At 43.4% G+C, this 24,104-nt stretch overlaps 1 protein-coding gene across 1 annotated transcript in view; it reads right to left on the bottom strand.

Moving 5' to 3' along the window:
- Positions 1-5,465: 5,465 nt before the first annotated feature.
- Positions 5,466-24,104, bottom strand: part of LEPR (leptin receptor) — a 46,058-nt gene continuing 27,419 nt past the window's right edge. The window contains exons 11-19 of the mRNA XM_075037312.1: positions 22,784-22,932; positions 22,379-22,538; positions 22,207-22,289; positions 20,532-20,748; positions 19,167-19,349; positions 18,501-18,596; positions 17,846-17,948; positions 17,031-17,106; positions 5,466-12,086 (exon numbers count right to left, since the gene is read on the bottom strand). Coding sequence (XP_074893413.1) covers positions 11,271-12,086; positions 17,031-17,106; positions 17,846-17,948; positions 18,501-18,596; positions 19,167-19,349; positions 20,532-20,748; positions 22,207-22,289; positions 22,379-22,538; positions 22,784-22,932 — 1,883 coding nt within the window. The 3' untranslated portion in view covers positions 5,466-11,270. The remainder of the gene's footprint in view (positions 12,087-17,030; positions 17,107-17,845; positions 17,949-18,500; positions 18,597-19,166; positions 19,350-20,531; positions 20,749-22,206; positions 22,290-22,378; positions 22,539-22,783; positions 22,933-24,104) is intronic.

The raw sequence follows: 24,104 nt of genomic DNA, 5'->3' as shown, positions 1-24,104 counted from the left end.
TATGTTTTAGCCTGACAATAACTGATCCAACAAAAAGAAGTTAGAAGAAAACAAGATCAAATAAACAACAGCTGTTTAGAGCAATGAATGTCAGCCATATCTCTGAGCACTTTAATGGCAGGCAAGACAAGATTGAGGGTGTGATCTGAGTCATGTATATTAACCTCCATTCTAATTATTTGTTTTGCTAACATACATGGCAGCAGTGGAAACATATGCTCTCTGAAGCCCCCCTGTATTTTGCCGTAGATTCGACAGCAGCAGAGTGGAGTGATAAATACAGGGCCAGCTGGTTTATGTCTGCTGGTGATGGAGTCAGTGGGACGGAAGGTTTTAGCAATGGATGCTGAAGATGCATGGTCAGCTTTGAAAATACGGGGCAAAATCTGTTCTTCCAAACCCATGCTATCCGAATCATCATCCAAGCAGATTTTTTCCTTCCTTTGCTGCAAAGAGCTCATTTCTTGCTGGCATTTGGCCCTTCTCATCTGCCTCAGACACTGACACTAGCCGGGCTTGTGTTTCTGGGCGCTGCCACCACGTAATGGTTCTGGGCAGCACCGTGAAGGTGTCACAAAGCAGCAGCACTTGCATTGAAATATGTCTTCAGATATGCTGAAGTTACATCTCTGCAAAAGCTAGTGCAATTTTAACCTTGCTAATGCAACAACGTAGGAGTGGCTGCTTCGGCTAGATAGCTCCAAGTGGTTTAGGGAGCAATCTATTAAAACCCCTGAAAGGAAATTGGATGTTAGTCATCGTACAGTGATAAGGACAAGGCTCCTAATGCAACATCTATTTTCATATCCAACTGATCGGAAAAAAGAGCAAAAGGGATCTGCAGTTACAAGAGAAGCAGCAAATAAAATTGTCTGCATTTTCAGAGTGCATTTCAAAATCCTGTGGATTGAAAACAAAAAGAAACCCAGCAAGCATCCTTCATATGAGATAGAGTTGTAGGACGAAATCTCTCTGTAGCCATCTTTCCTCCTGCACCAGCCAGAAGAAATTGCCAGGGCGTGCGGGATGGTGCACAGGGCAGAAAGGGGGCTCAGGCCCAAGCCCCCCAGGAGGGCAGAAAGGGGGTCCCAGAGCTGAGGAGCCAGTTGGTCCTCACTTGGTGAGGAGCAGCGGCCGCGCAGCTCTTCAGCTGGTGTTTTCGTGACCACGCAACTGAAAGCAGAGGGAAGGCAAGCTGTTCTAGCAAAACAGCATCAGGTCTCTGCAACTCGCTTCTGACATTAGGCAGGCAGAAGACTAAATAATTATCTCACTGCCAGGCTCTTCTGGCCCAGATCTTTAATCATCATTTGAAGCTTGAAATAAGTCTCTGAGTGTTTCTTTGCAGCACAAGTTCCAGCGTGCGCTGTGTCTCCTGCCCACCTATGTGTAAGTCTCCCAGCACTGCCTTGCCAGCTTTGATTTGGGAGAATTAATGGTGAGTCTGCTCCTTGGTTTTCCCATCACATCCATTCTTCCTCACAAAGTGACACAGCTGACAAGCCGTTGGTTTCAATATTGAAATGAGTTTCTCTGCTGAGAATCGGCTTTGTAAAAGTGGCACCAGAAAGTTTTGCGTTTGTTATCTGTCCTTAATGCTGCCTTCAGGTTTAAAGACATGAATGGATACTTTAAAAGTAATTTTCAGGGATAGGAAATGAGCTTCATTTGCATTCAGAAAGGACCCATCTAGGACTATGCAAAGAGGTGCTTTGCATTGCTGGTGGTAAGAAAGGCAGGACAAGATACTCTAATTACAGCTGAAATACAAACAGAGGTGTGCACTGCCATGACCTTTATCATGCACAGGCTCCACACAGCCCAGAGACCTCGCCGTCTGTGGCTTTTCATCAACATTAAAAGCCCCCCCAGGATCTCCTTTCCTTCATCACTCTTCATCATTTGTTTTTCCATTCATTCCCTAACAGCAGGACACTGCGGTATTTCATAAGCCATCAAGGCGGATTTTCAGATCTCCTAGAGAGAGTTTCTCAGTGCCTTTCCCTGCTTTGCTGATGACAGCTCTTGCATAAGAAGCTCCTGATGGGTAGTAATTAATTAGAGCCTCACACAGACAATTCACTTTTCTTTTGTTTAGGATAATTAGTGAACAGAATGACACCTGCCAAAACCAAGCGGTTTTCCATCCACGAGGGTGCTGCGTATTTCCAGTTTGGCTCTTCTTGAAAGGAAATTATTTTTGCGGCTCCTTTTGGTCTTCCTGGGGCTGCGTGCCAGTAGCGCAGTGCTCCATTGTGAGAGCCACAATGCTGCCACCGAGTCTTTGTGAACGGCAGCATCTGGCCACTGGGTCAAGTGCTGAAATCTCAGTGGTTTATTGTTGCACATCGGAAAAATCTGGATGCACACCAGGGCCTATGGATTCCATTCAAGCCCTGACAAAATTAACTCCTGTTGCTTTCCCGGCAGAAGGAAGACTGGAGGAATGGGATCCTCCCCCTTACAGAAGTTTACACCGGAAACCTGGATTTTAATTACTTTTTCTGCAATAGAGAACACATAAACTGGAACATCCACAGCAAAATCACTGTCTGGGTAACTATTTGAAGCATGTATTGCTCACTTCTGTATTTTTAGATCACCTCCTTCGACCTGCTGGCCATGTTCTGAACGCAGCCCAGGGTGCTGGGGGACTTATTTGTCACAGGAGCACATGGCTGGCTCACAGCCGACTCTGTGCCCATCAGGACCCCCAGGTCCCTCTCTGCGGAGCTGTTTTCCAGCCAGTTGGCACCCATCCTGTACTGGTGCTCATGCTGGGGGGGGTGACTCCTCCCCAGTGCAGGACTTTGCATTTTTCTTGAATTTCATGAGGTTCCCGTCATTTCTCCAGCCCATCCAGGTGTGTCAGGCACTCCTCCATCCCTGAGTGCGCGTTCGGTGAGAGACCGGGTTGTACGACAGAACTGCTGAGCTCTTGCAGAGAGAAATGGGGTCTCTCCTGCCCTGCGCAGATTTAGGGGCCGGTAGCTCGTTGACAAGCTAAAGGCTCTTGGAGTGTCCTGTGAGGCTGGCAATTTTATTACATAAAAGTAGTTTTGTGTTATTATCATAAAACACTCACTGAGTCAGCATACTGAGATTTCATAAAACACTCACTGAGTCAGCACACTGATATTTAACTGGACAGGACAGATCTCCCTGGTACGAGCAACAGAAAGTCAAACCCCATGGCTCAGAGAGATGCAGGGACGCTCGGTGAGGCAGGGCGGATCTCCTCTGCCCCCAGCCAGCAGCGACCCATGAAAAACAGAGCAAGTGGGCGATAGTGGGGCTTTGGCCGGGGCAGCGGAGCGATGCCGGCATGCAGGGGACGTTTCTTCTCCACGTCCCAGCCACCAGCTCCCTCTGCGCAGACCGGTGTTGTGTACTGTGGGCTGGATCCTCTGCGGTGGGAGGCGAGGGTGAGGTGAGGCTTGGTGAACCACATTCCAGCAAAGAGGAATTGAGGAAATTAAGTACAAATTCTGTGCAGAAAGGAGGTATGGAAATAGCTGTTCATACTCAGCAGCTTGGCCCCAGCTGGTACCCGCAGGTGAATTTGCCTAACTTGCCAGTGACTACTTGCTCCACCAAATTTCACCTGTAGGTCTTCTAAATATAAACTGCAGGAAGGAAGAAGATAGTGCACTTACAGAGATAGCGCTCATTACACCTGTAAACGCAATACATCCTCCAAAGCCATTGCGCTCTGGCCATACCCTGTATGCCTCGTCAGTAGGGATAGCTTATGTTAGTGGCAGTGGTAGTTTACCACAGTAAAACTATAATAAAGTAGGATAATAAAACCAACTGTATTGCATAGAATATTATTACTCAAAATATTCAATTAACTATAAAAACACACTCCAGAAGTGCATCACACTGTATCATTTATTACAGACAACCTTACAAGTCTCCAAAAAGGAATACTATTCCCCCAGCACACATATTGGTTTTGATTGTTTGGGGTTTTTTTTACAGAGAGAGACACGTAAAAGGAACATGTCCTGCCTCTCCATCCCTGTCTATCCACCGGCTACCTAGTTCAGAGCAGGTTCCCCGGGCGCTGGTCTGGGCGAGCGCAGCAGCAGGTGATGCAGAGGAAGGAGGTAGGTATGGATTTCAGTCCTTTCCCATGGAGGTGTCAGGGAAACAGTGGCTATAAAAGAAATACCTAAAGAGGTAATTTTACCTCTTCTGTGTTTATTTAAAGGCAAAAAAACCACCAGCCCACAACAAACTTGGCTATGTATTTCTTTGGAAAAAAAGCCAACTTTCAATGGTCCCTCTTCCCCTCCAGCATCTAGCTGCAAATCCTGCTTGCATCACCAGATTTTTCCTTACCTGTCCAGAAGTAAGCGATCCATTGACCCTCCACACTTCCCAGGGTAGAGAGGTGCAACCCGGGCTGGTCACGCCTGGCGCGTCCCCCCAGGTTCTGTGACACCCACAGGGACGAGACTGTTCCCGGTGGGCAGAGCCCACGTGGAAAGTGGGACTTTGCAGCGCAGAGCGGGTGAGCACGCAGGGCGCAGAAATGCCCTGTAAAGTAAAATAATTCAGGGTGGGGACACGGGGGCTCCTTCCCCACGCCGGGCAGTGGCCGGGCAGATGGCAATGGCTCCTTAGGTGAAGGTGTGAGTGGGGAAGGGGAGATGGGGACAACCTGGCTCCCAGGGGACTCGGTGACTTTTCAGGGCGCTCGAGGGCTTCGTGTTGCCATTTCTGTCCCAAATCGGCCTGAACTGTGTGACTGTGGGGCAAGGGAGCTGCTCACCACGATGCCTTTGTCAGCTTGCTCAAAATAACACAGACACCTTGCAGTGTCTCATCACAGGAGAATATTTCACTCAAAGGAGGGAGGGCAATGCCAAAAACCAGAGCAGACACGGAGCAGGTTACGTGTGCCATGCCAGCCGCACTAACGAAGGAGGGATTTGGGCAGGGACAAAGGCAAGAAATCTCTTTATATCCATTCGACCTGCACCTGCAAGTGCGGACACAGAAGGACCAGGTGTGTGCGCAACAAGTGAGCCAGATCACAGAATCATAGAATCATTTAGGTTGGAAAAGACCCTTAGGATAGTCCATCCTTGCAAAAGCGGGGACACCTGCCCCTGATTCCTCTGAGCTCTGCCCTGCGTCCGGCTGCGCAGCATGGGACACTGCAGGACTACAGTATGTTACATTTCCAGAGCCAGGCAACAGAAATGCTGTGTATTATATGGCAACTCTGGTCTCTTCAAGGTAACTCTGGTCTCTTCAAGGTCCAGGTCCAGTAAACTGCAAAGTGAAACTCTCAAGATTTTCCCAATTTAAAAAAAAAAAAACATGTCAGTGATGGAGTTCATGAGGGGGAAATCTTGGCAGGGGGGCAGGACTGGCTCTCACACACTGCTGGCTCCCACGGGAGGCAAAGGCTCGCTACAATAGGCAAACACCTAATCAACTGTAACGTCAACAATAAACATTTTATTCACAAAAATAATTACAAAATTACTCTGACACTGTTAGAAAGTGGTGTTTCAAGTTACACTCTCGTTAGTGGGAAATAATTACCGTAAATGCTCCAGAAATGAAAGCCACATACAGAAAAGGAATTAGTTCACAGTTAATGCAAGGGGAAAAGAAAAACCCAAACCCCGTTTTACTGCAAACTTTCAAACCCAAGGCTGATTGCACAGATCAATGGCTCAAAGACACAATCTACACATGTACAAAATATGAAAACCAGTTTCTTGCTGCTTCAAACATCAATTGCAGTTTAAAAAATCAGGGCATTTAACTGTAGCTGCAAGTGACATGTCAAAGGAATAATGACACATTGATTAATTTTCTTAGATAAATGAGCTATATTCCTGAATGCTCTTCAAAATTAATTTGCAAGAGCTTAATATTAGGGCTTAACATGTACTTCAGAAGCTGCACGTGGTTCCTCCTAATTGCTTGTCCAGTTTAAATTGAAAAGCCTTTCCTGGTGGGTATGGAGCCATAGCAAAAAAAACCCCATCTCTCTGCAAAATGACCAACGTTACAGGGAAGTAACATTGAATTAATTACTTGTGGCAAAGGCGTAGGTACATTTATGGGGAAGCATTAACAGTTTCACTGTTAGAAGCAAATAGAGGCTGTGCTGTGTTACTCCCACAGCCAAGCCCCGGGTTTATGGTGGCACCGTGCTCTCCGGATGCTCCAAAATGTGTTTCTGTGGCATTTCTCTTCCCTTGCCGTGCCCCAGGGCAGACGAGCCCCTTCAGCTCTCCCAGGCACCCAGCCCAGGAGCGGCCCTGGCCGGAGGGGACCGCATCAGAGCCGAGATGAAGACGAAGGTCATCAGGCGAAACCCGCTTTGCCCCCAGCAATTGGAGGAAGACTCTGATGCAGATCACGGCCTGACCCTCTTCCCTACTTTCTCCTCGTTTCTTGGCAGGGACTTGCCAGGTTTCTTGCCAAGACGAGGCCGGAGCCCAGGAGAGGCACCGAGCCTGGACTCCTGGCTCCGTTCCATTTCAGACAGCTTCGAGTACCCAAGTCCTGAGCGTGAACCTCTCCTTCCAGCCCTTCGCTGCGTCCCTTGGCACCCGCTGCCTCAGCAGACAGGCTTTTTGAAGTCAGCGGCAGGGGGAAGCTGAGTAGCAGCTCCTATTCTGGCTACGACAGTCCAGCTGTCAGCAAAAGTCTGCCTTGGGAGATTAATACAGAAATTCAGTTTCCTCTGCAGTTTTCACCTCTGATAACTTCAATTCTAAATGTGTAATAGCATATTTAAATTTCACTGGCTTTTGTAAGAAATGTGCCTGAAAGGGGTTGTGCTTGCAGACATAATTTCTGTACAGCATTTCGAGTTCCTGTGTACTTAAAAATAAAGTATCTGCTCTTAAAAATCAACACTCAAACTCACTACAGGCACGAGGAAAACTCTCTTGCTGTGGGTGGAGTGTATCTCCAGTACATCGAAGGGGAACTGAGCCTCAAGTCTCCAACAACCAAAACCCAACCCCGGTAGGAAGACCAGCTGCTTGGCACACGCAGCCGGCCAGGCGCCCGCTGGTCCAGCCCTTCTCGTGACAAAGCACCAGACACGAAGCCATCGAGGGAAGGCAGGAGGGCTGTCTACTTGCAGCTCTGCAAGGAAAACAACCCTCCAAAATTACCTTACAAAATGCTTTCACCCAGGCACCGTACCTGCCCATCTTTGTCTCACTCAGGAATAAACAAATGAGATTTTGCTCCTGGGTAAAGTACGTGTATCAGCTACCCTGTGAAAGGAGGAGACTGCTGCAAACACAGCATAAAACACTGTTATCTAACATGGCAGGGGAAGTACTCAGCTTTGTTGAACAAACAAATTGACCTGAAGTTGAGGGAAAAAAATAATGGTGAGAGGAGAATGCGATAACTGACCCCAGCTCTTAATTTCCTCTCCCAGAGGCAGATGCTGCCCGCAAGAGCGGCCGGAGCTGAAACCGTAACCGGAGACCAGGGCAGAGGCAGACGGCAGCAGATGGTGGATTCAGGATATGCAGATTTTGGCTTTATACAAGAGCAAAGAAAGGTGAAGAGCGGGATTGAACGTCCATTGGATACGGATGAAAATGCCAGACTGAGAGCCAGTTTTAGGAAGTATTTATTGAATAAACTCGTACAGCTGTGTCCTGCCCTTCACTATGGGTCGGGACCTGGGTTTACCTGCACTGTCAGAAACTTAGGGATTGGAGATGTGGTATGGAGATTGCTTCAGAAAAGGCACACCTACATTAAGGGATTAAATCGCTTGGTTCTACAGTAATTATACTTAAAATCTTTTCTTTTTGCTGAAGCAGAAAAGATCAGCTAATATTTGCAGCATTTCTTACATTCACATCGATTTGTTTTTCTAAAGAGCACCTCTTGCTCCGGCCATTAGGAAAAAACCATGATTGGGATGGCAGCAGCACCCAGGAGGACAGGCTGGACTCCCACAGGTGGCGATACCTGGGTACCTGCCAACTTCCATCGAGGGAAGACGTTCTGCGCTGCTTTTTTAACACAGCAACTCTCAAGCACAGCTGCAGGCATCACAGCAAGTCCAGGCTGCAAACGCTCTCCCGCCGTCAGCTCTGAGGCATGTCAGAGTCCTGCATGACGGGGGACAGAAGATTAACTCCTGCATTTTCCCGTGTTCCCAGCAAAGCCTTCACTGGTTCACTCAGCTGATCATTCCCATGGTTAATGGGACTCCTGTCCCTACAGGGTTACTGGATAAGGACTTCGTATGGTAAAATCAACGAGAGCTTTTCATTTCTTGAGCAAGACGACCTTCAAATGCAACTGAAGAATTTTTCTGAACATTGTAATTAAAGAAATCCAAACCTCATGATGAACCATGCGTTTATTATTCCAGTCTACAGACAGCTGCGCTACCCTTTACACTTCCCAACATCAAGAAGTTTCAGCAGATGGGTGTGCTGCAGGGGCGCTGAGAGGGGACTCTCTCCTCCAAACAGAAGGTGATACGGTTATACTACGGCAGCTGTCACAAAACCGCATTTCAATAGTTCACATTACCTCTGCATCGCCGGTTAACAAGAGGAGAAGGTTGATGTGCAGGAATCTGGGTCTTCCACCCCAAATTCGGTTGCACCACGAGGGATCCCTGCGGCACTACCTGGGGCAGGTTTGGTGGGACAGCTGACCTACACTAGCCTCCCCACATCTTCAAACTTCAGGGGATGCTGGATCCGGTGGACAAACCGTCAGGAGAGGCAGAATCCAACACCCAAGTCTGTTCCCGGGGCACTCTTAGGACCCTGGAGGTTGTGCCGCATCAAGTTCATGTGCTGGCAGGAGTGAATCTCTTTTTTCAGATAGAATTCTAAGTTAAGCATTCACCTGGGTGCTAATCACAGCTTTACTCCTGGAACTGTACAGGAACCTTCAGGTTTGTCCATGCAGCCTCCAACCACATTTTCAAGTGACAGTGAGTTTTGGCTACTAACACGAAACAGGTCTTAGTTCCCCCCGCCACATGCAATATTTCTGAAACAAGTACATTAGATCCGTGTCATATTCAACATCCAGAAACAGAGACCCCCAGCAAGAGCCAGGTTAGCAGCTTGTTTGAGAAAAAGCAGTGGGGTTTTTGGTAAAGCTTGTCTTAAATTCAAAGTGCAGATATATATTTGCTTTGGTCCCTTTTGCTCCATAGAATTTCTTATCACTAATATATTAAAGTGTTTCCACACCTCTCTATCATTTACTATTGTTGCTGGGTTTTGCCCTTTTGTTTTTAATTGGCTATATAAGTTTCAGATAAATTTAGCTTTGGAATACACAATATATTAATCTTTCTTAGCTCCTCAAAATAGTTCTTTGAAAAGGCATGTATACAAAAATATTTACTAACTATGAAGTACAAAAAATATATTTGGCTTGCAAGTAAGTGTGTTTTTTCTTTACCAGCTTATCCCAGAAAATACAGCTCAGTTCCAAGACCTAATTTTCCTTCCATCATGAAGCTTTTCAGCTGAGGGGAGCAGGGCTTGTGAAGGCAAACTGACTTCTCCAAGTCCATACAGACAGGCTGGCTCACCGAAGATCAAGAATACAGGATCCTTGGATCAAATTACTGCCTTTTCTACTGTGGGCTCTTAGGAAAGGAGTTTCGAAGAGATGTTAGTTTTACAGCAGTACCATTTGTACTAGAATCTCATGTTCAACAACAAAAACGTGGACATTTTACTTCCAAGCACATCATTTTACGCAGATAACAGGCCACAATTAATGTAGGCACAAGAATTTTGATTCTCTTCCTCTTGCAGTACCGTAAGTCTTTAGCTACTGGAACCACTACTTCTTCAGGGAGTGTTTTACACACCGATGCACTATTCGGCACATGTCTCTGACCTCACAGTTTCTTCTACAGCTCTTTGATGCTACTGATGAGTATTTTCAATTTACTTTAAAAAAGACCCCTAACAGCAGCCACAAGTTTGCCATCATTGGTCAGGGCCTCCCTTTCAACACCTGAAATAGAGCGTTCCGAGTTTTTCACGTGGACCATCTGCGTATTCACAGGCTCAATTTAACGCAGAGGTTGGCTAAGCAATAAATACATCAGAATTTTGGAGAAAAAAAAGCCTAACAAATATATTTGGTATTTGTACAGTGCATCTATTTACCACCAGTCCAAGTGGATACCGATGTATCATAACCTGGCAGTCCTTCTGAGTGGCCAGTGGCTGCACCGCATCCAGGTCGACTCAGTCTGTAGCACTCCGTGTCCCAAATCATTCCCAGCAAAATGACACTTTTGAGCTTCTCCCCCCAAAACACCACACACGTACATAGTAGGTCACTCCTTTCTATCCTGCCCTTGGGGTCTCCAAGCAAACCCTAAAACAAGAACAAGCTCTTTCAACACAGTTTGCTGACAAACTTCTCCTGAACAGAGAGAAGAAACGTGTGTACGGGTCTGTACTGCCAACAGACACACTGTGCTCACCCCTGTGGAAAACGTGGTCCTGTTTGACAACAATCAATTGAAAGAAGCCCACTGCTACAGAACTGGCTGCAATCTGCATCGGGACTGTAAAGGGCCGTTTAGTAAATGCATGAGAGAGGAGCTGTGTTCCTTTGGTATATGTCACTTGAATCCTTCCCAGCCCTTGAGGAGCGTTTGGGAATCTCCACACCAAAGCCTGCAAAAGCCCCGACTCCTCTACCTCTCCCCAGCTGGAGGAAGAGTCTCTGGTCACGCACTGACGACACCGGGAAGGTGCTGCCGTGCTCTGCCCTGCAGACGAGCAACGCGGTGGCCGGGGATGTTCGCGGCAGCCGGCTGCGGCTACCGAGGGATTACAAAGCTGTCGGTGGCTCTGCCCTGGGGACAGACCGCAGCCTAGCGCACAGAGCTGACCGAGTGTCGGCGCAGACTGCATCTGGATCGTGTCCCATCCTCTCACCCAAATGTCTACAGCACCGAGTCCAATTTCAACTGCGGTTCTTCACAGGGCTGCTCAGACGTACACCTAACGGGCATCAACAATAGGTCATCTGGCACCAGAGGGTAATTTGAACACGATCCAATCTCTGAAGGAAGGCCCCACATTTGAAAATTAGGTCAAGAAATGGAATTTCTTCCTACTAAAACTCTGGCACTCAAATATAGAACCAGTTACCCAGCTTCAAAACAGGAGAGCCCCTGAAAGAAGTCAGGAGAGGGAAAACCAGGGGAAGGTATCAACACCTAAAAAACCATTAAGAGTATCAAATTATGGTGTGATGACTTAAGAGTTTTTCTCTGTGGTCTCTTGCACCTTGGCAGCAGTCATCTGAAACTGCGGCACGTATGGCACAGTGGCTTTATACTTCAGGCTACTTTGGATACACACATTCAAATTAGGCGGTGTATGCTGAAGAAACCCCACATCTTTGAGGACATCGGTTGTATGGAACGGACACATCACCCCGGAACCTTCTGTTAAAAAAACGTCATTTTCTCTTTTTTCCAATGATGTTATCCCTAGGTAATACAGGCTCCGCTCAGGACTATCTCCGTCTGTGAAAGCGTCATCCTGATCTGAAGGCTCCGAAAATCCCTCCGAAGAAATAAGGGAAAGTGAAAGAGTCTTGCTGGGCTGCCTGCCGGGCGGATCACGTAATAAAAGGAATGCCCCATTTCCCACCTCCCAAGAGCTACTTGAGAAAGCACCTGTAACTAAGGAATCTTCAGCTAAGAAGCATCTATCAAAACAACTTCTTAGAGTCATTTTCTGTTCGTAAAGCCCACTTGATCTGGAGTTACTGATAATAGTAGCATATTTAATATCGGACTGCCTTGTAATTTCTCCACCGATTTGGTCATCACGGGAGCTCTCGGAGAAGCTGCTACTATTGAAATGGCTGCTAGAGCAAGCAGAGTCATGTTCAGAGTCTTGAATTTTTGTAAACATTGAATCAATTACTGAAAAATCTTGTCTGTCTTCTTTTTTCAACACTTTAGTAACACTGATGTCTTCCAGCACTATTTCTGGTTCCAGAAGAAGAGGCTCAAATGACATTGCTTCGGGGTGCTTGATAAAAAGATGCTCAAAAGTTTCAGGCTAGAAGAAAAGATATATTTTAATGCTCGTCTATTATTTTTATTTCAGTACGAAGCTACTGATTTTAAGAATCACAGACAAAAGCCCCATAGTTTCAGTAAGAGTATATAACTGAAAATCCTCTAAAACACATTTCCTCTTTTCTTTCTGTCTGCGCGTAGGTGAAGATTGAGGGACAAGACACAAAAGCGAGAACCTGTTTGTGTGTCAGGTGCTGCAAAGCAAGCGTTCTGTGAAGTGCTCAGTACTCCAGCCAAGACAGCCTATCGTTCAAGCTGAAACAGAAGCAGCTGAATGGTCCCATTCCTTTTGACATTAATAAACATGCACATACTGTTAAAAACACACGCAAGTGCTTTGAAAGGTCTTATACCCTTAGACATCTTTGGCTTTTTATTTAGATTGTATAAACAACAGACTTAATCATTTACATGTCAACTAAAGTAACTTTCCCTGCTAGGATTATACTATTTAGGGTCAAATTCAGCCTTTCCGTAGTATTTTTAGACCATTCCCATTTGAATAGCAGCTGTATGTTTGAACTGCATGAATAGAAACACACACTGATTTTGCAGAAATGTATGCTTTACTACTACCTAATATATATGCATGTAAAATACACAATAGCGTGAACTGACAGCAAAACTGCAACTCCTAGCTACAAAGGAAAAGTCACTTGAAAAACATACATTTCCTAACGAATTCAAGACAAAACAAATAGATAAAAACAGATTTTGTGCATATTAGCAAACCATATTTTACAGCAGGAAAGCTGCCAAAACAACTAGGAACATGTCAAAATACTTAGACTAGTATACAATTATAGAAAAGAGTACACTAACTTGCGTATCTTAGGCTACTACTTTAGTCTAGACTAGCTATCAGTAACGCCTGTGCCCTCACACGGCAAAGCTGGCGAGCAGGTTTCTAAGTGCTTCGGTACTTGCCCCACACAAGTCCATCACCTTCCCACATCGAAACCAACCTGCACACTGGAATCTCTCCTAGTCTTCAAAATAATGTCAATAACCACGTATAAAATTAAACCAGCTATTGAAATGAGCTGTAGGTTGCTCTATGCTGTATACATCAAGCCATAATAATCGTAGCTTATATTCCCTGATGAAAGCTATCTTCCCACTCACAGGTTTGCTATGAACTGACAGGAGCAGAAGCACTGCTGTGCCGAAGCAGACTAACAGTCCAGTCAGCAGATATTGCCCACAGTGGCATTTTCAAAACAGGAGACGCTTATTATCAGGAAGCTTTTGAAAAACCAAAACACCATGTTTCCTCCTGATACCTGCCCTCCTGCAACAGGCAGCTGGTTTATCCTGAACAGAGATGGGTTATATTCCTCCCAAAATCTGCTTGCTCCCTCACCCCAGCCCCAAGTACCTGCTCTTATAAACGCATATGGGTACCACAGAAAGCATACAGATAATATTGCCTGCAAAGATTCGATACATCACATTCAAAGACAGGTATGTTGTTTGGCAAAGGCCACCATCTGCCAACTCAGACACATCACTTATTAAAACATGTCAGATATTTAATCAAATACATTGCATAATCCAACGTCCTGAGAAAATGTAAAACTATAGCATATCAGCAATTACAGAGTAAACTGGGTGAATAGTGCTGTATTTCCACAGTATATGCATGCACGGTATAATCTGGGCACAAACTGTGTTAAACAACAGGCAAAGTAGTTCCATAAAACTTGGGAGAAAAGTCATAATCTCAGGTCACCAGTTCCCAAACTCTGCAAATGAGACCCAAACAAACAAGGAATTTCAAACAACATTGTATTTTGCTTCCCTGTTCAGTCTAGGTTTTAGGTTGTATTTGTCTCATAAGCAACAGACTACCTCTGAGCTGTAAGCCAGTTACCACACCTGAGACAGGTTAAAGTCAAAATTACTTTGCACTCTAGTTGCTAAACACAGATATATCAAACTATGATATTGGCCTAATTCTGCCAAGACAAGATTTTGACTTTCACATATATTTAACTTTACACATTGCAAGTAACCCCATGGACATAGTGGGGTAATTTAGAAATGCATAAGTCCTTGCAAGATTGATACTAATTCCCCTGTAAAACATTTGTAGTTGTGTTTAAGTAATTTCTCCAACACTAGGTCCTAAAGCTTTTTTATTTTTATTTACTATTTTATTGAGCAAATAAGAGGAATTTTTATGATTTTGACATTGTGCATACATGTAAAGGATTGCAAGACAGAGTCTTGCCTGGTTTAGACTACGATTTTAAACTCTTGCTGCTGTGAGCAATACAATCAGGATAGATGCAGTTCTGGAGTACCAAATGTGCTATATTGAATATACAAAGTAATGATCAGATGTTAACTCCAGGATTTAATATTGATACGTACCAGGACACGACAGGAGTTCTACATCAAATGCCTTCAGAAAGACATCAGAACTTCCCAGTAGTGGTATACAGGCTATTTATGTAATCAATGCAGTTGTAATAAAACTAAGGAAGAATACCATACAAGTACTATATGCTGCTTTTTCTACTGGAAATTCCATGCACACGTATAAAAGCAGGATTTGGCCCTAAGCACACAATTTCAAAGAATGCGTTCTGGCCTTGGACACTCATGAGGTGAGTGAGAGATGATCATGCTGATCTGAGGACAGGCACTGTGCCTTCAGTGCGATTAACATTAAGCAACATTTTCCAGTAAGATTAGTACAACGTACGGAAGAGGCGTGCTTTCTACTGCATAACAAGCTGTCAAAAATCATGTCAAACTTCAGTTTCTTTCCTACTTGCATGCATCATTTCTTTTCCATTAATTATAGAACAAGGCATATGAATATGGAACAGTATCACCAGGGTATCAGCTTCACCCTCCTTTCCTAATTAAAACTTCATCAACTTTAATGCACTTATTTCTGCTCCACCAGTCGGCGAAGAGAATCATTTCCAACATGCCAAATCCAACATGCAAACTTCATGCACCTCTGCAATCGGGGACAGTGAGGATTATCAAGAGCTCCTTTTGCTATAGTTGAAAAGATTAAATAGACAAATACAGGTGCACCGGTGCAACTTATACTCCTGCAATTAACAGCTGTTCAAAGAGCCCAGCCCTTCCCCGGACGCAGCCACGGAAGCAGACATCTCAGACTGGTCTGGGATTTAACAACCTGCACGAGTAAAACACAGTTCGTTTTCTAGACCATGCCAGAGGCACAGGCTCTGCTAACACCAGCCAACGCGACTGCTGCCACGAGGCTGGAGAACATCCACTCTTCCCTCCATCCGACCACAACTGCGTCCTCCCCAACAGAAGGATTTCCAGGAGCTTCATTTAACATTAAAACATACAGCTTGGTGCATCAGAGAAGTACGTACTTCAGCACACATTAAAAAGCCACAAAAATTGTAAGTAAAAAAAATAAGCAGAAACTGCCTTAACACCACTGAAATCAGATTTTCCTTGAGGATTTCTGGCTTGTTTTTTCAAACACATATCTAATGTTAGAGATTATTCAGGCATCTGCATTGATGTGGCTGCATGTTTAAATGATAACAAATGAAGAAGCCATACAAATAACATGCACGTTGGTATTTTCAGGAAAAAGCAAGCAAATAAAAAAAACAGTAAGGCACAACACACACCCAGTTTCTACACTCTCCGAGTTGCTGCTGCACCCAAACGCATGTAAAAAGTTCAAAAGACCATAATGGGACAACCAAGTACTTGTGCAAATAAGAGACTTGATCACTTTGATGTGCCTGGAGCCAGCAGAAACCCCCAAACTAGCTCTCAGTTGAACAAATACTCAATTAGAATAAAAACACACTTTCAAGTGAAGTCAGTAACTGGGCAGATCTTGTGCTCAAGCTGGATAAATCTCAAACCAGTCTGATGTCTCTGCTTCCACGGCTGCATCCTGGGAAGGGCTGGGCTCTTTCAACTCCTTTTGAAACCCAGGGCTTGAAAGTATTCAGCCCTTTGCCAGTCACAGCCTTAGTCAGTAGGGCAATAAACAAAAGTTAAAACCACCAAATCTAAAGTGCTTCTGCCTGTGCAAGTGACAAACCGTGTTTTGGTCTGTAATATGGCACTTGCTCCTAATTTTTTGCAAGGGCTTTTTAGATTTTTGACAGAGCTACTTCCAGGATTCATTATATTTAAACAAATCAGCATTGTATTGTATCTGTGCTTCCTGTCTTCTGAATATAAATAGAAAAATCTTCTAACAATTCTGTATAGGAAGCCTGGGAGCTGGCCCAATGGTTCAGCAGGCAGTGACCATGATTAGACTTCAAAGAATGTCCATTCTCTGTTTAAATGAAATGAAATAAAATAAAAGATGAGAAAAGAAACCTTCACTGGGAAAGCAAATTAAATACCTGAAAAATCTTCTGCCATTAGATGCTCTTACTTTTAGAAATAACAGGCCTGAATTTAGATTATTGTTTCAATGATTACACACCATCAAACTGTGAGACCATGAGAAACTTTGTCTGCTGGTGCAAACTGCCTAAGTCCACGTCAAGACCCTTACTTGTCACAGCTCATCACATCACAGCTCCCGATTCACGTGCCAAACGGAGAGGCAGTTTATCCCAGCAAAGAATTTGGCCTTTGACACACACCTGGCCCTCACTGAGGTGTATTAGCATTACACCTATGGGATTCTGCAACTGATTTACTAATTGCTCTGAAATTTAAACACCCCCTGCATTCAGAAGAGGTGCTGGTCTCTGGTCCTGGCCCATTTCCACATACTAGCTTTCTACAGCTGAGAGAACCGCTGTATTGCTAACTTCTGAGGCTCCGAGTTGCTCCGTTCAGTAATTCAGGCAGGGTCTAGTCTAACCAACAGGTAGAGTTCAGTACTGAGCAAAGAGCAGTCAGACCCATGGGGTGGGGGAAGAAGTGTCACCAGGGAAATACACACCTTCTGAAAATTAACTCCTTGCGCCCAGGAGCAATTCTTGGGGTTTGGAACATCTTCCCAAAACAGTTTCTTCATTCTGAAATGTGAGGTAAATTCTGAAGTTGGTACTGTTCTCATACATTCTGTACTGCTGTCATTCACCTTTGCTATGTCAGAAAAGGAATCTGTGCGATTTTATTTACCCAGAACACTATGACAATGAAACAAATCATTTTAGATATTATAGATGGCCAAAATTTAATAGAAAAAAGAAAGAAAGAAGTGACATACCAAGTGGCAGTTTAGCAAAATATAAAAGGTACAGGCAGTCTTTGTTGAACATGATCCCAACCCACCTTCCACAAAACTCAGAGGGATTTGTTTCAGCTGGCTTTTACTTCAGACCTTAGTTTGTGATGACAATTGCACATGGAACTCAAGAGTGCTTTACAAATTCAGAGCACATGACACTCATTAACTTGCCCATAAATCACTCTGAAGAAGTGAGGAGTATGTGGTATAGGCTGAAGTGATACTTCCCAGTGAAAATGAACAGCACTGATCATCACGTTACTGCAAGGACGCCAGACCTGAAAGGGCAACGGTCTGACTTTCACAAGGTAGCAAGCCTGTGCACTCAAGACACCTTAATTCTTGGTGCTGTATTTCAAGAGTCCACTGCCTTCCAGTACAATACATCAAATATATGATGAAAATAATTCCTAGCCTTCCCCAGAAAGACCCTGCCCACCAGCTCAGCAGACAGGCATGATCTAAGCTGCATCACCTTCTTCTAAAGGCCTTCTGGGACTTTTATATGACAATGAACAACTTACCTTTGGTGCGAAACCAGCAATGCTCCAAGCAGCAGAACTGAGGTTGAAATAAGTATTGGTAGAACCACATAGAGGCTGGCATTATTCTCATTTTCATATCCACCTGGAAATAAAAGGAATTCAGATAATAATGCAGTAAAATAATTTGTCTGTGAACAAGTAGTCTGCAACAGGGTAATAACAAACAGTAGAAACAACAGCTTACACACAAAACCCCCCTGATAAACAGTTCTAATGCACATCAACAAACCTTTACCTTGAGAACAAATAGAGGAAAAGGAAGGAATTATTTTAAATACTGACATGACTCCTCCATCCCTGTGGGAGGCAGCCACTGCTCCCTTGCTATTAAGAAATGAAATCAGAGCATATGAAATCAGAGAATAGTCCACAATTGGAGAGTGAAGAATCACAGGGACCTAGGATCTCAGCTATTAAAGTTAGATGCACGGGAATTCAGGTCCCTCACTCAACTAATCCCACAAAGAGTTTTCAAATTAAAGCAACAGAAGTCTAGATCACTGTTTATAGTTATAGCACAATTACTTTATTACTGACTTTTATTCTGATAAGATGCAGACTTCTCCTGCATTTAAAGTTCATCTTTACAAGCTCCTATTTCATCAACAACATGGAGAAAGATCCTGTAAGTCACCTTTGGTAAACTGATCCGTTGCTCTGGATTTGCCAACTCCTCCAGCAAACACAGGGTACAGGCTGAACTGGTACTTCTCAATCAAGATAAAGTGATCTGGAAAGACGAAATCAGCCTTTTGAACCAAAACTGTTACCTTACTTTTAAACAATTACCTCCACAGAGGCTCTGGTCACATATCAGAGTACAGATCAGCCCAGAGAGGGGAATAATGAAAGCCATCTTTTATAGATACATACTTTAATATCAGAAGATATGAACTATTAATCCATATTGGATAATCTAGCATCATTCTGTCATGGAATTAACACCTTTATGGAGCTATTGTAAAAATTTCTAAGCCTAAAGCCAAAATGCAAATGGAATGCGCATATTAACTTAGATAATTAGCTGGTGTACTCAATATTCCAGAACTAATTTTATTGTATTGCCAAAAAATGAACACGCTCCTGAGCTTCATTCTTTGTTAACCTGATTATTAATGTAACAGTCAATCCTCTACAATCAGTCCTCTAACGGTAATTAAGAATTCCTCTACTGGTCCTTACCATAAAAGCCATCAGAAACACAGAGAGGGGAAAAAGGAATCCCAGAGCTCAGTAATGCTACATTTTTCTGTTCCCTAACAATTAATGTACTGTGGTATATTTTCAAGTGAACACTCACCATAAATATAGTATTTACTAATATTTGGAGGAACTCGCACCCATTTCATCTCCTCTTCTCTGTTAAGGTTCTTCCATTCGATAACAAAAGATGTTATCACATACATTTGAGGTGAAAGCGTCCAAATCAAAATCACACAAGTGCTGTTCACTGGGTAAGCACTAAGCGACTGCACAACATTCACTGACAGAACAAGGAGAAAACAGCCGTGAATTACGTGAGCTCAGAGGTGAGATGAAAGCTGGGTTAGCAGGAGAGGCGTATACTATATAAACTACATGCACACGAATGATTGCTATGGTTTCAGCACTTCATCATTTACTTGTTTAATTATCTTCGATATAATAAAGCCTGATCTTTAGTTCACATAAGCAAATACGTTTCTCTTTAAGCCAGCAAAGCTTGGTTTACGCCAACTAGTCCCAAACACTAAATAGATCAAGTTTCTTACCAGACATCAAACAAATATCCTGTTTCTCCTGTGCACCTCCTTAATTATCACTCCTTATCCAAAAAATTATCAACAGCTACTGAACTGTCAACTTTTAGCTAGTAAACCACGCATTAAGAGCCTTGTAAGCTAAATCCAATCCTACTGAATCTAAGTAATACACCAAGATAACAATCCAGTTGGACAAATGCTTCTCATTACATCTGCTAACAACCACAGGGTACATATTCTTTCCAGAATACACTTACACACAATATCAGAAAGAATTTTATCCATAAAAATGCTTTTTGCATTACAGCACTAAAGTTCAACGAATGGACTGCAGTAATGTTTCCCACAGCATATATTTGCATATGAATGTTACACAATTGAAGCATTCAGAAGCAATAGCCTTTATTTTGTTAATAAACCAGAGTGCAGCCGAATCAATGAAGAGGCTGCTTAGGAAGTAAAGCCAAACCTCTGAAAACTATGTACTCTGGCAGCCCGTCAGGTGAGCAGCCAGAGAAACAAGACCATATTTCATCTTGGAAACAACAAAACATTCCCTAGCAGGAATGCTGGGTGTTCCCAAGACAAAGCAGATGAAAGACCAGTTCTACAGTAAGATTTTATTTGTCTCTGATTAATTATTTTATATTCTGTTAGTGGAGGTAAGACAGCCCAGTGAAAGACAACTCTTTTCCCAACCCCAAAGATCATTAAGATTTTCATGTGATGGAAATTTCATTTTTCAAATAGCCCTGTTGGTGAGATACAGGATCTGTTTCCCATATACAGCTGAATGTATCATCATAAAACATTTTTTATTCTAACAAAGGGAATTTTATTACAAAGAAAGCTTCGTCCAAAAGTATCACAAGGATTCCTAGCATTTTCCACATCTCAAAATGGTTATTAATTGGTGTTCTTACCTGTGCTCATTTGCTGTGATAGAGTTAAATTAAAATTAATTGCAGAAACTCCAATTGAATTCATGGCTAAAACTGTAATGGTATGCGTGTGTTCAGTCCATGGAAATGAACAGGTAGTGCCATTATCAACATATTCTGACCACGTGGTGTTTCCTGATGTCTGATGCTTTATAACGTATCGGCTCACACTGCACAATGAGTGATTCTTCATCAGTGGCTGCAGCAAACATTGGCATTAATTAATTTCCCAGTCTTTGATTTCAAAAACAAATGTTATTTGGGCAGAAGGCACTGCTCCAACTTTAAGAAAACATGACCCAATAAAGATACCATAGACTGGCTACTGTCCTTTTAGCAAAGGCGCTGTAGTCCATTTAAAGACTTAATTTCTTCTCTCTCTCTCTCTCTCTGAGAGCTGACACACTTACTTGCTGTCTTTCCAGTGAAGGGAGGGCAGGAGGGGGACACAAGGAAATACAAACTCAGACTCCTATAGTAACTCACTGTTTTATGTTAGTATTTTTCAGGATTGAAAAAACAGAACAGATGACTGTTTGCATACTAAACCTGGACAAACAGGAGTGGGCAGTCACTGACGTACTTTTTTTCTCTGTCCTGCATTAACCTTTTAACGTAGCTTTGCCCAGTTTACATGCAGTTGCAGTGGTGTTTATACAGGCAGCTGTCTAGAGTCAGTGGCACATTCTGCTCAGAGATCTTGGTCAGCAGAACTTGGCAGCTGAAGACTGCATCTCTCATCATAACTTAAAGTCTTTGACTCCATGTTATTCTTTTTTCTGAGTATTAGAACAAATCGTGTTTTAAGTCTCTGTTCCATAGCATTTGTATAACTAACACTGTAAGTGTAGACCGATATGAACATGTAATATAGCATTGACACTTCAGCTGCATTAGTGCAACTCAGGCAGCAGGTCTGGTCTCTGCACAAAGGCAAGGAAGTTTGCAGCCTGCCCAGAGATCTGAGGGCTCTCCTGAAGCAGCAAGGACCATAAGACTTCAGGAATAATGGCCCACATGCATTTCAGTATGGCTGTGGTGCATGCAACTGGACCTGCGCAAGAACAATTTGACCGTAACCTCAGATGGGTCCACCTTACAAAAATCAGCTCACTACAGAAGGCCTGTGAGCTTCCCAAGTCTGGAAACACGCCTGCTGCCAGTGTATGTCTGTGCTGAGCCTCACCTACTTCTCAACCATCCAGAGCAACCACACCGCACTAGGAAAGTTTTTGTCCTACTACATTACTATAAACTTGGTAATGATTAGGGTACAAAATCAGCTTGACATATGCCAGCTAGCTGCAGGAGAGATTAAAGAGAATAAAAACAGAAGTGGGGAGGAAGTGATAGCAACAGAAAGGAGTAAAGTCCAAGGCAGGCTGACTGAGCAAAGAAGGCAAAACCATCTCCCATTGTACCACGGTATTACAATCAATATTCACCAGCGATGTCTACTTGCCTCCAGTATTAGCCAAGCAAGAGACAGTAACACAAAAGAAGTCATACCCCAAGTGCCTTGCAATACAAAGTCCCATAAGCAGCAATCGTCCAAGTTTGCCTCCCAGGGAAGCACGTGCTTATGGCACTCCCCTTCTGGCAATTCTACCAATGGTTATTGGATCAAAGTGAAAGACTAAAATGTAATTGTTTTCACCTTCCACAGGAGTGTAACATTCTTCTGCCTCCTTGCTGGATCTTCAATAATAATTCTCCAAAATTCAGGGCCTTGTAAGGGAGCTGCAAGATTACACAGTTTGAAAGAAGAGCGTCACACCTCAGCCTGAAACTGGAGAGACCACCAGAGTGCACTCTGAAAGCACGTGTACCTTTGATATCTTTTACGAGCGTATAGGCTGATCTGCTCCAGTTGCTCCAGTAACCTGATCCACCCAGTTCTCTGCACCGGACCTGAACAACATACTCAACACAAAGTTTCTGAACTCTTATCACAGCTGATCTTGTTGGTGCATTTGAAACTTCATAAAGCTGTAACAGAAGTCAAAATATTTAGAGTAAGAACAAAAGGCTGTTTCGGCACCTGTTATAGTCAAAATTCCCAAAAATGAATCCAATGAGAAAGTGGCCTAATTGGTAATATTCCTTTGCTAGATAATGCAAATGCTTATAATTGTGATTCACTGCGTGCCACAGATTCCACAAAAAACAGCTAACATGCTAAATGCCAGCACTGCAACAATTCATGCTTCAATCTAGATTAAAAAAGACAGTACCTCCCATGTAATTTCTTCCCTGTTCACAGCATACCGAATCTGAAATTTAAGATCATTGTTCGTAAATATTGGGTTTGTCCAGCTCACATTCAGCAGCCCAACATTCCTGGTGATTTCTGCTTTAACATTGGCAGGGGGATGTGGCTTCACTAGAAAATTCAAAGAAAAATGTATTACTATAATGTCTGTATTGACATTTCTCATTAAATCCAATCATCATGATTTACTTTCCTCTGTCCTGAGGGTGGCAGGTAACACATTGTGGCCTCTGCTATTCCAAGTAAAGCTGCACTATAATGCAAACATAACAATTCACCAGTCGCGGCTGCCTGGCCCATTCACCGCAGGCAAAAGCATTGCTGACTTAGAAAGGCAATGTTTCTCTAATTGAAAATTCATTCAAATTGTGACCCAAACTAAAATCACCAAAAAAATCTTAAGTTGAAATATCAAAATCAAAGTTCCTTACAGAATAAACATTTTATTAAAAAAAAAAATCCATGGGCAAGTTTCAGTACATGTCATTTTAATTTAAACCACATGGTTTGTATTAGTGCCAGCATCTGGTACCTCCCCTGGTACAAACAGCAAAAGGTGTAGCCTGGCACTAATGGGGTGTACCACTGTGGAAAGTAGCTGCCCACATGGCCCAGAAAGGTAGTTCCTATAAAGGACAGTGACGGACATTATGCAATGATTAATGGAAATATTATGTGAAGTTTTTATGTTACTAATAGGAAATTCCAACAAAATTCAGCTTCTCCAGCAGACTGAATACGAATGTTACAAAGGCCTACTTTGTTAACAGAGCAAAGTTAGAATAAACTTGTTTTGAGTAATCAGATGGTGAGTGAGAAAACAACAACAACAAAGAAATAAGCTTTAAATTTTGGGTGGTGCTAGAATGAGTATGTTCTGTTTTACTATGGTACAGAGCACTTTTCATTCAGTGTAGGTCAATTCTATTCATAGCTTTTTATTTGAAGTGATGACTTGAATAAACCAGACTTCTAAAACTCTGCTAGAATTCCTAACTGGGCAGCATCATATAAAGCCACCATCTTTCCCCAAAAGAGCACAGCCAACTGAGAGCACAGACGTGCCCGACACAGACTGACACTACAGCTGCCATGCTGACAAGGTGCCAGGTTCTCTTGGCAAATTGTCTAAGCAGCAGAAGTGCAGTATATCCACTCGCCATCCCTCACACCACCCTCCTTTCTGACGCCCAAGGCTCCCAATAGTTCTCTGACAATTGGTGAACTTGCTTGTCAAAAAGGCACAAACAACCCTCTCTGAACTGGACAGGAACAACCTTGAA

Source organism: Buteo buteo, chromosome 10 (genome assembly GCF_964188355.1).
Source record: "Buteo buteo chromosome 10, bButBut1.hap1.1, whole genome shotgun sequence".
NCBI lineage: Eukaryota > Metazoa > Chordata > Aves > Accipitriformes > Accipitridae > Buteo > Buteo buteo.
Note: the sequence above shows the minus strand (reverse complement) of the source record. Positions and strands in the feature narration are given on the sequence as shown.